This window comes from Ostrea edulis, chromosome 1, assembly GCF_947568905.1.
Source record: "Ostrea edulis chromosome 1, xbOstEdul1.1, whole genome shotgun sequence".
Lineage (NCBI taxonomy): Eukaryota > Metazoa > Mollusca > Bivalvia > Ostreida > Ostreidae > Ostrea > Ostrea edulis.
The window spans coordinates 106,468,520-106,483,922 of NC_079164.1; the positions used below are offsets into that span (position 1 = coordinate 106,468,520).

The window sequence follows — 15,403 nt, forward strand, 5'->3', positions numbered from 1 at the left end:
TTCAATTAGGTACATATACATATTTTGTATTCTGCAATGGTATTTAGATTTAAAAAGAAAATTAGAAATCTATTTTGGGAAGAGCAGATACTGGTATGCAAGATTATTTTAAATGGTTGATGAGCTGCTCCTGATGGTGATTACTGTGGTGGGGCTCTGTAAAATGAGGCTTGGGGAATACCTTACACTTTATGTAATATAAAGCAGAATTCAGTCACCTGTTTTGTGGCCTTAAATGAAATTGGGTAAAATAAATAAACATGACAATAAAGATTCAATGTCTGTAACATATACATATTCTACCCATAAAATTTCCCATGAATCAACAATCAACATTTTAGTTTCATATGATTCCTTAAATTCTATCTTTTGTTAATTGCAAAAAAATGTTGTCGTCTTCAAAAGGCTAAAATCTAAATCTATTACGATAAACCATAAAATGACAACGCTTGTCTTGGGAGCAAAGAAACCAAACTGTTGAACATACCACATTGTCTGTGAGGTAAAACACCAGCTATCCCCTAACAATGTCCTGGATGTAACCAAATCTGGCCAAGAAACATTTAATAGGTCTGTGCAAACCCAAGTGAATGCCATAAAACTGATGAAAGAACACTCTCAGTTAGATATGGGAGGGATTCAAGGTTGTCTATAAGTTTTACTCCAATACTCAGTTCTCTGCTTAATTTAAATCATCCCACTGTAACTCTGATTAAAGTCTTTTAAATACCCATCTACAATCTCTCTCTTTCTGAATACGATATTCCATTGGCTGTAACTGTACAATATTAAAATCAAAATCAGGCTGGTAAGTATCTACATTATATAGATGTTAACAAGAAAAGAACATAAAATACTTGAAAATTCTCAAATTTCTTTTTTTCATTGGCAGTTTTCTGCAAAGGATTAAAGCTGGTTCTAAAACATTATTACAGAACTTCAAATTTCAAAGGAGTTTTCATCAGTCACAGAAAAGACCCAATGAAGATTGTCCTATAAAACACAGGTGTTCAAAATAAAAATCTGGTGTTGCTTCCAACACTCCTGGGCCAACAGACTATTAATGTGCAATGATAGGCCCACCTGATACTGTGGCAATGTTCACTTCGTGATACAAACAAATTGCTTTTACAGAAATAAAATATAGTTGCTATATGTCTTTATTCATAATATTTCCAAGAATCAACACATATATCTTTACAGAATGTCTGAGTAACGCATCAAAGATTTACAATAAATTATAACTATACGGTACTTTTTTCGTCAGAGGCAGTTTCTTGATAAAAAGTCCTAACCTTTTGAGTCAAAATCATCTCATTTGCTAATCAGATATACACATGGAAATTTGAAACAAAATAAAATTATACAGCAAATGTCTTGTTAATTTTCTTCAACATCAAATACAAGCCACTACACTGATCCTTATCAAACCATGCAGACAATACTCTCCAATGTCGCCAAACTGATGTCTTCTATTCTGTAGAGTATGTATCGCCTAACATTTTCAAAAATCGATTGAACGTCCCTCAAAAAAGCAGCCAAGTTTTATCCAGCAATGGGAAAGAAATGCTATCGGTCCTTTTAAAGGGAGAGTTTGTGTTCAGGAAATAATGGTCCCTGGGTGCACATCAATCATCAAGCAAGCAACAGACGACATTATCTGCAGTATAGAGGTGGCAAAATTTGCCATTGCAAGCCAGGATGTACGCCAATTAATTCTGCATTGGAAGATGGTGTATTGATATTGGCTATTAATGCTGACAATAATATGAATATTGATGCTGTAATGTATAAGCTTGTCTGAAGTGGGCCTCTCTCTATATTCTTGGAGTTTTTAGAGCCCAAATCATGCAAGGGGGACTCTCACAAGAAGATAAGAACAAGTAACCATGAAGAACAACCCGGGTCCTCATCTTTAGTACGTGTAGAATAAAACCCTTTGTATCACGGGGAGAAACACGTGTTTAGATTCATTTTAACAGCAACTTTCATAAGATGGTAAAATGAAAACTGTAAAATTTCACAAATGCTTTTCCCACATTAGGAGTTTTACTGATTAAGTTGAAAGGCTTTAAATCTCTAAACTGCCAAAATCTGATATGTGTTGAACATGTTTACTGAATTTCTATGATTTACTCTCCACTCCAGCTGAGATTTATTTATAAGATCAAGATTTTTATCCATGTCATTCCATTTTATCCTATTAGCTTAAGACAAAATGAGAAACCCATGTGAATTATGGTTGGATACCAATTTTTCACACATTGTCTTTATTACAGCGAGCGACTACACTAAATCGTTCAAATTTAACACATCATATGAGCTAGTCAAACACACGACATCATCCAACAAGAGGCCCATGGACCACAATGCTCACCTGAGTCCCACTGGACCTGATTTTTTTGTTTATCAGAAGATTTTAAAGATATTTTTACCCTCTTTATTCCCATAAATAACAGTTTGACTAACATAGTCCTGCTGTTGTGTTCTGGAGGAGACTTTTGATCCACGATCTATGTAAGATTTGATCCCCGATTCTAGTCCCACTCTTAAACCCAGGGTCCATAATTTGAATTAAATAAAAAAAGAAAAAAGAAAGTTTTAAAATTTCCTATATATATTTTCATGTAAAACTTTGAATCCATTTTAGCCCCAGGGGGCCATGGTTTGATCAAATATACATCTTGCTTGCATATCAATATGACTAATAATGGCCAGTCGTTCTTGGAAATTGATAGTTGTACATGTAGAATACCTTAGATATCATGATATCTTAAGATGGATTCGAAAACTTGTAATTGTAACGTATGACTGTCATGTCATAATTACATTTATGTACACATGACAACCGACCCTGATAGCGGAGTAGTTACAATTGAAACCTACCCCTGGGGCAGTGATTTGATCTAATTTGAATCTACACTACCTAAAAATGCCTGCATATCCATACAACACTAATCCTGGCACTGCTGCTATAGAGAATAAGATTTTTATACATTTTCGTTATGTATAACTTTGATCCCCTGTTGTTGAGCCCCATATGAAACCCCCTTCTCCACCCTGGTCCTGATTTGAAGGAATTGAATCTGCACTACATGAGGATGCTTGCATATTGGAAAGTAACCATGGCCCTGCTGTTTTTGAGAAGATTTTTTAAAAATTCCCATACATTGCCGTGTAAAAATTGTGATCCCTATCGTGGCCCCGCCCCACCTTACCCTTAGGGCCATGATTTGAATAAACTGGAATCTGCATTAATCAAGGATGTTTGCCTATCATCATGACTAATCACAGCCTGGCAATTCAGGAGAAGGGTTTCTAAAGACTTTTTACCCCATGCAACTTTGATCCCCTACCATGGCCCTACCCTACTCCTGGGTGCCACAAATTGAACAAATTTTAATTTGTATGTTCTGACGATGCTTGCATATAAATAAGACCAATCATAACCCTGATTCTGAAAAAGAATTTTAAAAGCTTTTTACCCAGATATTCCAATATAAAATTTTGTTCCTCTACTGAGGCCCATCCTACCTCCTTTCATCAAGCCATAAATTGTAGAACTTTACTTAATGTAGTATCAGCCATCATCAAACGATATAGACTTTCTTTTGCATTGTATGAATAATAGGTCCATTGTACAAATGATAGGTCCTAGCTTAAAAACTGTTACAGGTGGTAAATAGACAAACCAAGAGCGTTGTGTTTAATACAGTGGGAATTAAAATCCTTGCAATATGCACATCTTCAACTTCTTTCAAAGGCCTTAGCTTGAAGAGTTTGAGAGGTGTGATACAGACAAACCATGTACTATCTATGTAATATTTCCTCAAAACTGACCAAATTCAACAGCCTATTATTTTCTAAAAACTTGAAAATCAAAATCCTTGAAACACTCATATCTTAAGATACCATACAAACACTCTGTATAGAAAGAAGGTCCTCACTTGAAATGTGGGAGGAGGTAGACGGACAATTCATGTACTATAATACTGTAATATTTTCCCCACATCGATTAAGTTCAACTCTTATTTTCTAAAAAATTGAAGAAAATTAAAATCTTTGCAACATGTACATCTTCAATACCCATACAAAAACTGTACGGTAAGAAGGTCCTCACTTGAAAATTGTGGGAGGAGTTAGCCAGACAAATTATGTACCCTCCATATAACACTAATTTTCATAGACAGGGATGAAACTCCTGCAAGAGAGGTGGATCAATATTGTAACATGATCTAGAGTGATCCACAGAGAAGCTACATAGCAAGTTTCAGCTTGATATGTGACAGAGAAATGAAAATAGAAACAGAAAGCCCTGAACAGACAGGCAGACAGACAGTTGTACAGGCATTGTTGTACCTTGATATGTACTGTTTAAAGACAAGACGTATAAAAATAACAGTGGAAGAAAAATTTCAAACAACGTACATACACTACACCATTGGTTCTTTACAAACTCTTCTGATTATCAAGACAAGTAGCATTTCTTTAAAAATGTTGGATATTAAGATGAAATTCTTCTCCATTAATTCAAGGAGCAAATATAACAAGGGGCTTTTTTTTGTGCTGAACTAAACTAAAGACATTGGGACATTTCCATTACATTTCTTGAAAGATGTAAGAGTGATGATGTGTGGATAAAGATTTTAGAGGAATTTTTAAGGATGAAGTGATGCTAAGGGTGCAGATTAAATAAAATACGGTACCTCATTGATTGACTTCAGAAGTTTGGCGATGAGCTTCCGAACTGAGGACAGCTTAGTCACTGCTGCCTCGCTTTCCTGCTTTCTTTGTGCTGCCTCTGTCTGGAAGTTTCCTACCAACTAATGGAAAACAATCGGAACTCAAGTTATAATAAAACACAATATCAAAAGTAAATAAAATCCACAGAAACCTTTACACGGGGCAAATGTAATGATTACTCAGAGGAACAGAATCAGATTTAAGATATTTCTGCACGGTTTCGTGTCACATGTTTGAGTATCTGTCTGTGTGCTCTGTTGCAAACTTGGCTGAACCTATCATATGATTACACACCCTTTTCATTTTGAATTTCTTGACACTTCCCTTAAATTATTATCAGTTTTGGTTGTAACATATTCCCGTGTAAAACCGTCAAGAATATATTTCATCACAATCCTTATTTGGCATCAAATTTGACATTATGTAATAGATTTATCCTTCTTCATGACATGTCTACTGAGAATTTGTAAAAGAAAAAACTTACCTTGCGCAAGCCTTTCTCATAATGGTCAAAGAAATCATCTAGAGGGAAATTTGCTAGTTCCTGTAGAGTCATGGTGGTGATGCTGTCCTTGTCCATGATCCACTGAGGGGGCAAGAAATACCGCAAACACGTCCTTAAACAGAAAGGCATTTTAAAATGATACACAGTCATCCGTTAGAACCTATTATTTTTCTCTCTTGTGCAAGAAGTAAAACTGAGCACCATACTTTTTGACACATGACATATACCATGCACATATCAAGACGAGATGTAACTGTAAGCTGTAAAACGTAATTTTAAATTGAAGGTTGCATCTTGTATATTTTTCATTCTCAATAAAATCAAATCCTATGGATGTCTGCTTAAGAATGCTTTTGCAATCATTATTTATCCTCCTTATATTATTTTATCTTTATGTCAATAATGTCCATATATTCATTTAAGGACATACGTGTTTCTTGTTTTCTTTTTTAAGACATATAACGTACAATTCACTTGCATACTATCTAGTTTTTACAAAAAAAATACTGGGGTATATTACCAGGTTTGTTTTAAAGTTAGCCTATTTTGATAGTTCCTGGTTGTGGCAAGTAAAAAGGTAGAATAAGCTACTATGTATTGCAGTAAGTTGTATAAATGGACATTAATGTATCAAAGAAGAAGAGAAAATATATGGAACAATTGGGTATCGAACCCAGGACCCTTGCATTACTAGATAGGTAATCTAACCACTGAGCTATCCAGGCTAATATATAAAGTATGGTAATATTACTAATAATATAAAACTTAAACCTCTTTTGGAAGTCATACAAGAACTCTTCATATCGAATAGATCAAAAAAATAATTCCAGAGAAAATGTCAGAAACGTCACGCATGTTCTTAAGCCATGAACAGAAGAATATGATGTACCTGCCTCAGTTAGAGCTAAGAGTGTTGTGCTACATCATTACATGTATAGTCTTTCATCTATCAATGAATGATACACACTAAGCCAAGAATAAGTCTGAGAGAAATCATGTCAATATGTGTACACATTCAGATATTCTTCACAGCTAACAGACAGTGTGAGCAATAAACAATCATAGCTAACCTGTAACCATTCGCTATTTCCTCCGTCACCTGATCAGATGACGTTGCCACGGCAGTTGTTGCTGTTGACGATGAAGGCGTCTCTGCTGCTATGTCCTGTGATGAGGCAGGGGAAGGTGGGGAGTGGTTTGTGGACTCGGACAGTGGATGACCATTCTTTAACACAAAACAGTAGTGTATTGAACTCTGTATCAACATACTCTAAATATCTTTTTCTTGCAGTGTTCTTAAATTCATAAGGGATACATAAATAAGGCTGTCACTTGTATGACTCTTTACTTAAGAATCCCTATGCTTTACCAATTTTGGGCAAATGAAATATTGAAGTATTTTGGATAAGAATATAAAGTTTCACACAAAATACTTACAAGGAGTTTAATATCTGTACCACCTTTGTCAAACCTAAAAGAAAATATCATAAGATGAAATAGTTCTCTTAAATTTTTTAATTCAAATATAAAATGGTAGCAGTCAGTCAGTCAGAGAGCTAAATTTTTAATATTTGATATCAATTTACTTTTAGCTCATGCTTTGCGGTCTGGATCCAAGCATTTGACAAGGCTAATATACTGAACAATATGGTCCCCTACTCAGCTCAACAAAGACAGCATGGGACCAAACACTGTGTTGTGATGACTATTCCTAAATTCTGTTTAAAATATACAGTAACTTTACAACTTTATTCAAGTGAAGTGGAGCCAACACAATTTAATTAAATTCTTTAGTGTCTCTGGAACGTGCCAGGGATAAGACCTGGTGAGGAAAACACCACTCTGGACCCAGCAGGCATGTTCCCAACAACACCAGAGCCGGACCAAATCAGTCCAGGTCTAAGGAACCAGTAAATAAGGACGGCTGGAATCCCTGCTGAGAAAATACACTGCCTACCTAATCTGTGGTCATTTCAGTCCCTATACAAGACTTAGTACCCACAACAAAGGTAGGGATTATCTCCCTGTGACATCTTGTCCACATCCCTCCTAATAATTACCCCATTACAACCACCACACATTAACAATTTGTTTTATTATCTTCATAGAAAAACCTCCCAAATAGACCTCAAATGCTAAGTTCCAATCAGAACCCTGTAGCATATGGAGGAAGGGGTGATAATTGTGACAAATTTGGGGTATGGTACACGTGGCCACACATCATCGCATGGTTATCGAGGTGTATGGCATCTGACACTAGAGCTAATCAGCTGCAATACCTAACCTGCTCACCTATTGTTCCAACTTGGTATCAATATTTTCAAACAGATTCCAAATGTAATTTGTCACCTTCTGGTTGACCATGAAACATTATGAAACAGATGATAGATTCCTCTGTACGTCACAGAAATATTAATTTTCCTCCACGGCAGTATCCCATCGCAGATTGTTATTACAAATATAATGATCCTTGATCACAAGTTAGTGTTGAACAGATCAGAATTTGCACACCTTTAGATAAAACTACTAACATTTCAAGGTATATTGACTTCCCAAAATGAGATTCCAGTATGAATAATCAGTAACTACAGATCACATTTAAACACCTTAGCTACGTATGAATTCGAGAAGAAGTTCAATTTCTAGTGAAAGTGATGGATAAGAACTGCAAAATCACATATAAGTGCCAACTTAGTGTCTTAAGGTATCAGTACTGGTGAAAGTGCAGTTTTTTTTCTTCTTCCAATTTTAGACAAATGACAGTGGAAATGCATTATAAAATTAGATATTGTTAATTCTAATATTCCAGTTTAGTACAAATACAAAAGAAAGCTCAAAGCAAGTTCTATAAAGTGGCATTGTCCCTTGCTCAAAGTAAAAATTGATAAATATCCTGATTTTTTCTAGTGATACATTTTTAAAGTCAAAAACATACTTCCCTATCAGGTTCAAATCTTCAATTAATATTGGTTTGTGAAAATGATTCTCATAAAAATATATTGGCTAATACTTTCATTGATGAAATCTATTCTTTTTCAGTTTGCTTTGGTAATTGTACATCTGCACCATGTGTAATGATATGCCACTATTTGTATATCCCAAAATCTTGTCAATTTTCAAATTCTTGTGGGAAAAGGGGGCCCATTTTCAAGACTAGCATATTTCAAAATGAAATTCTTGGGCTAAATCTTCAACCCAGCAAAATTCAACAATATGAAATTGAAGAAGAAAAATTTATGTGAATATGACCAAGTTCCATTATCTACATCGAGAGTAACTACTGTTATATGAAAACATTTCGAAACTTTGATCGTAAATGGGAACACGATGTGAATTCCACAATACAACTGCTTTTCTTTACGAGAAAATTCATGATGATATGAACTGCGACACTTCATGACAACGTACTTCAATCATGAAGTGCAATTTGTGCTTCGTGAAAAGTATGCTGGCATGAAGCATTGCAGTTCATATTCTCATGTATTTTTTTTAAAAAAGAAGTTTATTTCTTATATTCACATTCTACGTTCATTTTTGTCTGACAGAATATTCCCTGCTCTTAAATTATACATACTATATTTATCTGTATTCATATGTGCATTGTTTATGACTGCAGCAAGGTCATGAAGAAATGACTATCATTATTTTATTTTTTTTTTTTTACAGATATTAAGGTAGCTCACTATACTAAAGCTTATACCCTTTATGACACTACATCATAAGATGGCGATTTAAATATTTTGTGAAATTATTTGCATCGATCGATTTGTATGTCTATCATCGAAGCTCAGTGGTTAAAGCATTGGGCTGGTGAACCGCAAATCTCGAGTTCAAATCCGTCAGAGTCTTTTGTTCATGTGTTGAAATAAATTTTTGAAAATCATATTTTTATCACACTTGCATATTTTCTGCCTTTTTGACATATACACTTATTATACATCATATCTTTTATGACTAATTCAATTCGTACTGATTTGAAAAACTTAAGTCTATTTCTAGGTGTAGTGAGCCACTTAAAAGGCAAAAATATGGGAAATGTAAATATAATGATTTGAAAAATATAGGAAATCTGAAAAATTGTAGCTTTTGAATTCCTGAGATTCTTTAGGTCTATTGTGTCTCAATCCTGACCTTGGGGTTGGGTGGGAGAGCCTTTAATGAGCTCCTATTTATCAGGAGCATACTTTTCAAAAACTGTCAAGATAATTGTATTTCATATAATTGTAAATATTTGCCAAAAACGAAACATTAACTTGTCTTTTATGAGGTTAGTTCACCCTGATCAGTAAATATAATTTTCTGTTTTTATCATGAACAGAAATTAATCTCTAACTGTGAAAATTTTTGTGTTTGTGCTAAGCATTTTCAATTACTGAGGATTAAAAAAGATTGAAAGATGTATTCTAATAGCTAATAAATGATTTACAAAACAAAGAGCATCCTTTCACAAAAATCAATGATGGCATCACCACCAGCACAATATCTACAGCCACTTGCATTTGTGCACCCACCGAGAAGAAAAAAAGTTGCATGAAACATCTGATTAAAATTTCATCAGTGTCGAGACACGGGTGTAATTTTCTCTTGTCAAATGACCACAGATCCTGGTCTCAGTGTTATGTGATACTCCCACTGATGGAAACAATCACTTTGCTTTCCAATCACTGCAGCCCAGAGTCAGTATCAATGACCACACCAGCTCATCAAAAATACCCTGATCAAACGATTCCTTCCCAGACTGGGACTGAATCATACTGCAAGATTCCCTTTGATAAGCAAAGCACTAACTCCAATAACACAAGGAAATAAAGGCAGGTCTATTCATTTCTGTGGTAATTACTGACCATTTCCATACAAAAAGCGGAATATATCTGTACTGATACATGTAATGTTGACACTGTAGAATAAAATTTTTTTTTTTGAGATCTGAAAAAATTTGTGGTTGAAGAGTTGAAATTCTTTACGGTAGGTTAGTTTTCTTTTTAAGGGAGGATTTGAATCTGTAGGTTTGTCACTGAATACAATGAAAGTTAAAACTCCCACTCAAACGAGTTGCTTCAGTCATCAATAACCTCCCACCCAAACCAGTTACTATGCATCTTATTTCATAATTTCTTCACCGTTTCGGTTCATGGCTTTCATTTACTTTATATATTGGTATGTATGCACCTATAAGGTTTTTTTTTTGGTTTTTTTTTTAAAATTCTTTGATTGACTGAGGAACTAATGCAGTCTTTTGCACTGATATCGATATGTCATTTTCCATTAAATGAACCTGATCATCATTTGGGATTACACTATAATAAATCCTGTGGTCATCAACTAAGATCAAACTCTAAGCAAAAAAAAATATATGCATTCCATCCACCAGCCTTGCTGAGAAAGGAGACCATAAACATTTAGCAATAATTAACTTTATTCTACAAAGAATGATAGTCAGAAGTCCCTACAGAGATTTAGAGCATTATGCAGTCAATGGCTAAATGAAATCCTTCAGCATTTGCTAATATTCCCAAATTACACATGGGGGACCATGCTAATTGTTTCACATAGACATAAAATTATATTGCTTACAATTGGTTAAAATTTACAACTTGAATGTGGATGCTTGTCATAAATATTTAATAACTTTCACAAAGAAATAAACTATTTATTCCCATTTGCCATACTGTTGTGTCAGAAGCAACAAAAATGTATGAAATTCTCGCCATATCTAGCCAGAACAATAATAAGGAACACACATTCTGTGATAGGCAAGCAGCTAAATTTTACGAGTCAGGTGCCGAAGCATCTCCAAAAGAAAAACATCTCACACTTGGGCCACCAGTCAAACGCAATCTACATCCCTGAACATTTTTTTTTGCAAATTCACAAGAGATCATCGTATCTATCCAAAGGCAAGGTGTCAATCAAAAATGGATTATGTGATTATAACCCGAAAGGACCAAGAATTCTGGAATAGGAACAGCTGTCACAGATAATTTGGAAAGAGACACAAAATATTCACAAGAACGGGTGTGAAAACATTCAAGACAATGTCTAATACAGTTTATCGAAAAAGCAGCCCCAGCTAATCCAAGATTTTCTGACACACAAATACATCCCCATAATTATTGGTCTGTTTTATGCAAATAAACTGTGAGTAATGCAGGGGAAGAAAACGAGACAAATAGAGATGCTTTAAACTTCTTGATTAAGTTAACTATAAAGTCTAGATATTGTGGAACATGAAGGTTGCACATTCCTCAATAATTGTACTATTTTTATTTAAATAGCCAAGAGGTGGTCCAGTGTGTTGGAATGGGTGATGAGTGTACATTTAAATGTCAGCTTCATGCAGAGAAATGAAAGCGTCAAGAAGACACAGGACAATAAATACAAAGGAACAGCCAGTGATTGACATACCCGGGGTCCCAGAGTGACCGTGTAACGGGACAATCTTATCTGATAGTGTCAGTGGTGTATCTCTCTATAAACATTCTCATCATCTTATGACTAACATCACAAAGAATGGGTGTAAAAACCCTTATCAAGATGGTGACAGAATTTCGTTTTATTTGTCCCAAATAAAATTCAGTGGTAGTCTTGTTGTAATAGGTAGTCACATTCACATGTCATGGATTTAGCTGGGGAATGAGTCAGACTGTCCAAAGGGAGACAACTCCTAATTCTTCTATTATGCTATTTGGAGAGACCCCCTGCTCATATGTTCAATTCACTTTATGCAGTAAAAACACACCCTGTACTGTTTATGCAGTAAAAACACACCCTGTACTGTTTTAGTGAATCAGTAGTGTAACAAGCTGTCATAATGACAACTGTTATCATTTATATACCATTACTGAATTTTCAATATCAAAAAGTAGATTGTTTGAAATAGCCAACTCCTTAAAGTCATCAGAAAATGTTTTAATTCACAGTAAAGTCATACATTAGTCCAAATAACAAACACTATCATAGGTTGATTCGGCTCATGATGTCTTCATTGGGCGATTCATGATATGTAGCAGAATATTTTACACCAAGCCAATGCTGCAGCACACATGCAAAGGGAAGTAAGTTGTATGTCTACACTAACAGTTGTAAAGGGAAGTAAGTTGTACATCTACACTAACAGTTGTAAAGGGAAGTAAGTTATGTCTACATTGACAGTTGTAAAGGGAAGTAAGTTGTACATCTAAACTAACAGTTGTAAAGGGAAGTAAGTTATGTCTACATTGACAAGCTGACAATACATAAACTGTAAAGGTATCCACAGTCAGGAACATTAAAGCTACACCATAATACCACCATGTACTTTATCATAAAATAACTGCTTGCTACACCACACTATTTACATGTCCAATGGTTTTGCCTCTGATATCTCTACAAATTGTAATGATAGCCATTTCCTCATGAATGTGTTGCAGTTGTGAACAATGTGCGTATGAATCTTGATAAATATAGTTTGTTTATTCTGATGGCTGGGAGCTCCGACAGAAATGAAAGCTAATATGCTTCATGAAATATTCCGGTGTAAAGCTTTGCAGTTCATAATACCCTCACATATTTTCAAAAATTAAGTTTATTTCTGAAATAACAGGTTGTTCCACCACAATATCATGGATCACAATACCACATCATGGGTTGCTATACCACATCATGGGTTACTATACCACATCATTGACTGTTATACCACATCATGGGTTGCTATACCACATCATGGGTTGCTATACCACATCATGGGTTGCTATAACAAATCATTGACTGCTATACCACATCATGGGTTGCTATACCACATCATGGGTTGCTATACCACATCATTTACTGTTATACCACATCATGGGTTGCTATACCACATCATGGGTTGCTATAACAAATCATTGACTGCTATACCACATCATGGGTTGCTATACCACATCATGGGTTGCTATAACAAATCATTGACTGCTATACCACATCACTGACTGCTTTACCACAATATTAAGGGAAGTTGCACCACAATATATTGGGTCAGCAAATCACAATATCATCTGTAGCTACACCACGAAATCATTGGTCCTAACTCACAACACTCAAGAATGTATGATTTATCTGGCTCAATCACAGGAATCATATTCCAGGTTTTACCCACATAAGTGATACATTTACATCCATTGTCCTCTCTATCATGAGGTACTAAACTTGCAAATATTTTGTAGTTTCCGATGTTTTGTTTAATACTGTGACTTAATCCCCATGAGCAAGGCCACAGAATAAACGATCAATGTAGTACAACTTTTTATAACAGAAAGAGTAGTCCCTGAATTAAAGTACAATAAACTTGTATTTTTGGACCACACCAAGAGATGTGTTACTCATGAGAATCCTGGTACCCACAGCAGTATTCATTTGTTCATCATATTGTTGTTAAAGGAGTCATGTTTAGTTGAAAGATAATGCATAGTGTACCCGAGCCTTACAACCATCAGGTGCAGCTTTCATCATGGTAACACACAGCACACAGTTGTGTAGGTGGTAAGAAACGAGGAAGAGCTAAGTATAGTACACAGTACATGTACTTTATCAGAGTCTCACCTAAACAACTCCAGATATCAGATAACTAGATGTGTTAGAGAGACATGACTGTACCTACCTAAGGGCCATAACTCTGCCAAAAGTTATTCAACTGTAAGTATTTACCTGCATACTCTCATAATATCATATCACGGGTTTTTTTCTGTGGGTCTAAAATTTCGCGATTTGCTGGCTCAAACATATGCTAATAATTTTAGCGGACAGCAAATATTAAAGTCACAATTGGGTGCATATTTGGCAAGTCATATTTTGGAGGAAGCTATCTAATCGCTAAAATAAGCCAAATTTTTCACCCCGTGAAAAAAAAACCCCATTATACGGTACATCTATACCCCAAATTTTAATAATTCAAAATGTCCATGTATAACTGAGATAATGTGAGGAAACTGAATTGTTCAAAATTTTTCAAAGTCTCAAGTGGTTCATCTTTTCCAAAAAACCATTCAACCAAGACCAAATACGAGCTAGACCTGCATATTTTTAAGATGTAGCTATACTCCAAATTTCAATTCAAACTGTCTATGTACAATTGAGATAATGAGCGGAAACTGAATGCTTTAAAATTTTCCAACGGAGAAAACTCTACCAAAAATTATCTGACTGAAACCTAATAGTTACTTCACCTTCTCACAATATATCTCTATCCCAAATTTCAAATTTTGAGTAGAAACTAAACTAAAATAAATTAAATCCAAGGCGCATAACTCTGTCAAACATTTTTAGCCCAACCTTAACCTGTGTATTCTCGTGAGGGACTTGTACTTTTCATAACAAAACACAGTATAAAACTAACAGTATTCTTATTACACATGCTGTAATCTAGACTGGGAATAAACAATGCATTCTTGAACTTTATCTAATCATGTCTGATAGCACTGCTGGCTCCCCATCTCTAGCATCAGACTTTTTATAATAAAAGGTAGAAGATATAAAAATAATTGCTGTATACATCTCAATTTCACATCAAAGAAGTGTTAATAAGGGATGGATGCATATTTTGGTGATCATATTAATTTATTCAGTTTCTTCAGAAAAAATCAATTGATATCTACATCAGGATTTAGGAAAAATTTTCAAGACACTAGCCATACTGATAAGCTAATTTGACAGATTTCATTTACTATGAAAATTTTACTAGCCCATAAATAAAATGTAAACATATAACACAATGAAGGCGTATTTCATCAAGATGAATTTAAAACACATAAAGAGATGCTTTAAAAGCATTGCAATGATAAAATCCAAGCAATCTATTGATCCAAGATTTTTCACCAGCCAGACAGGTTAGTGCTGAGACATTTTCTACAAGTCTCAGGAGTCAGGCTAGTGAGTTTTGATAAAGACAGCTACAGTGTATAAGTATAAATTCATGATAATCATATTTCATGAGTCTTACTTAACTCCCTTGATATACATGCTCAGCACTTGTATATTTAAGACCCTTTCATGATCACTTGCTACTTTTAAAAATAATTTATATGTTCTGCTGCACATCCGATTGAAACCTAAACTGGCATATAAACAGTGAGATTTGAAGAAATAATGTTTTCACTATTCCTTTTAAGGTAACTCATTACACTAAAATTCAAATATTATTCA

General features: G+C 34.7%; 1 protein-coding gene across 1 annotated transcript in view; it reads right to left on the reverse strand.

Moving 5' to 3' along the window:
* Positions 1 to 15,403, reverse strand: part of LOC125667476 (ATPase MORC2-like) — a 51,909-nt gene that overhangs the window by 3,824 nt on the left and 32,682 nt on the right. Inside the window, exons 25-28 of the mRNA XM_056153185.1 lie at positions 6,686 to 6,719; positions 6,319 to 6,473; positions 5,228 to 5,360; positions 4,707 to 4,823 (exon numbers count right to left, since the gene is read on the reverse strand). Coding sequence (XP_056009160.1) covers positions 4,707 to 4,823; positions 5,228 to 5,360; positions 6,319 to 6,473; positions 6,686 to 6,719 — 439 coding nt within the window. The remainder of the gene's footprint in view (positions 1 to 4,706; positions 4,824 to 5,227; positions 5,361 to 6,318; positions 6,474 to 6,685; positions 6,720 to 15,403) is intronic.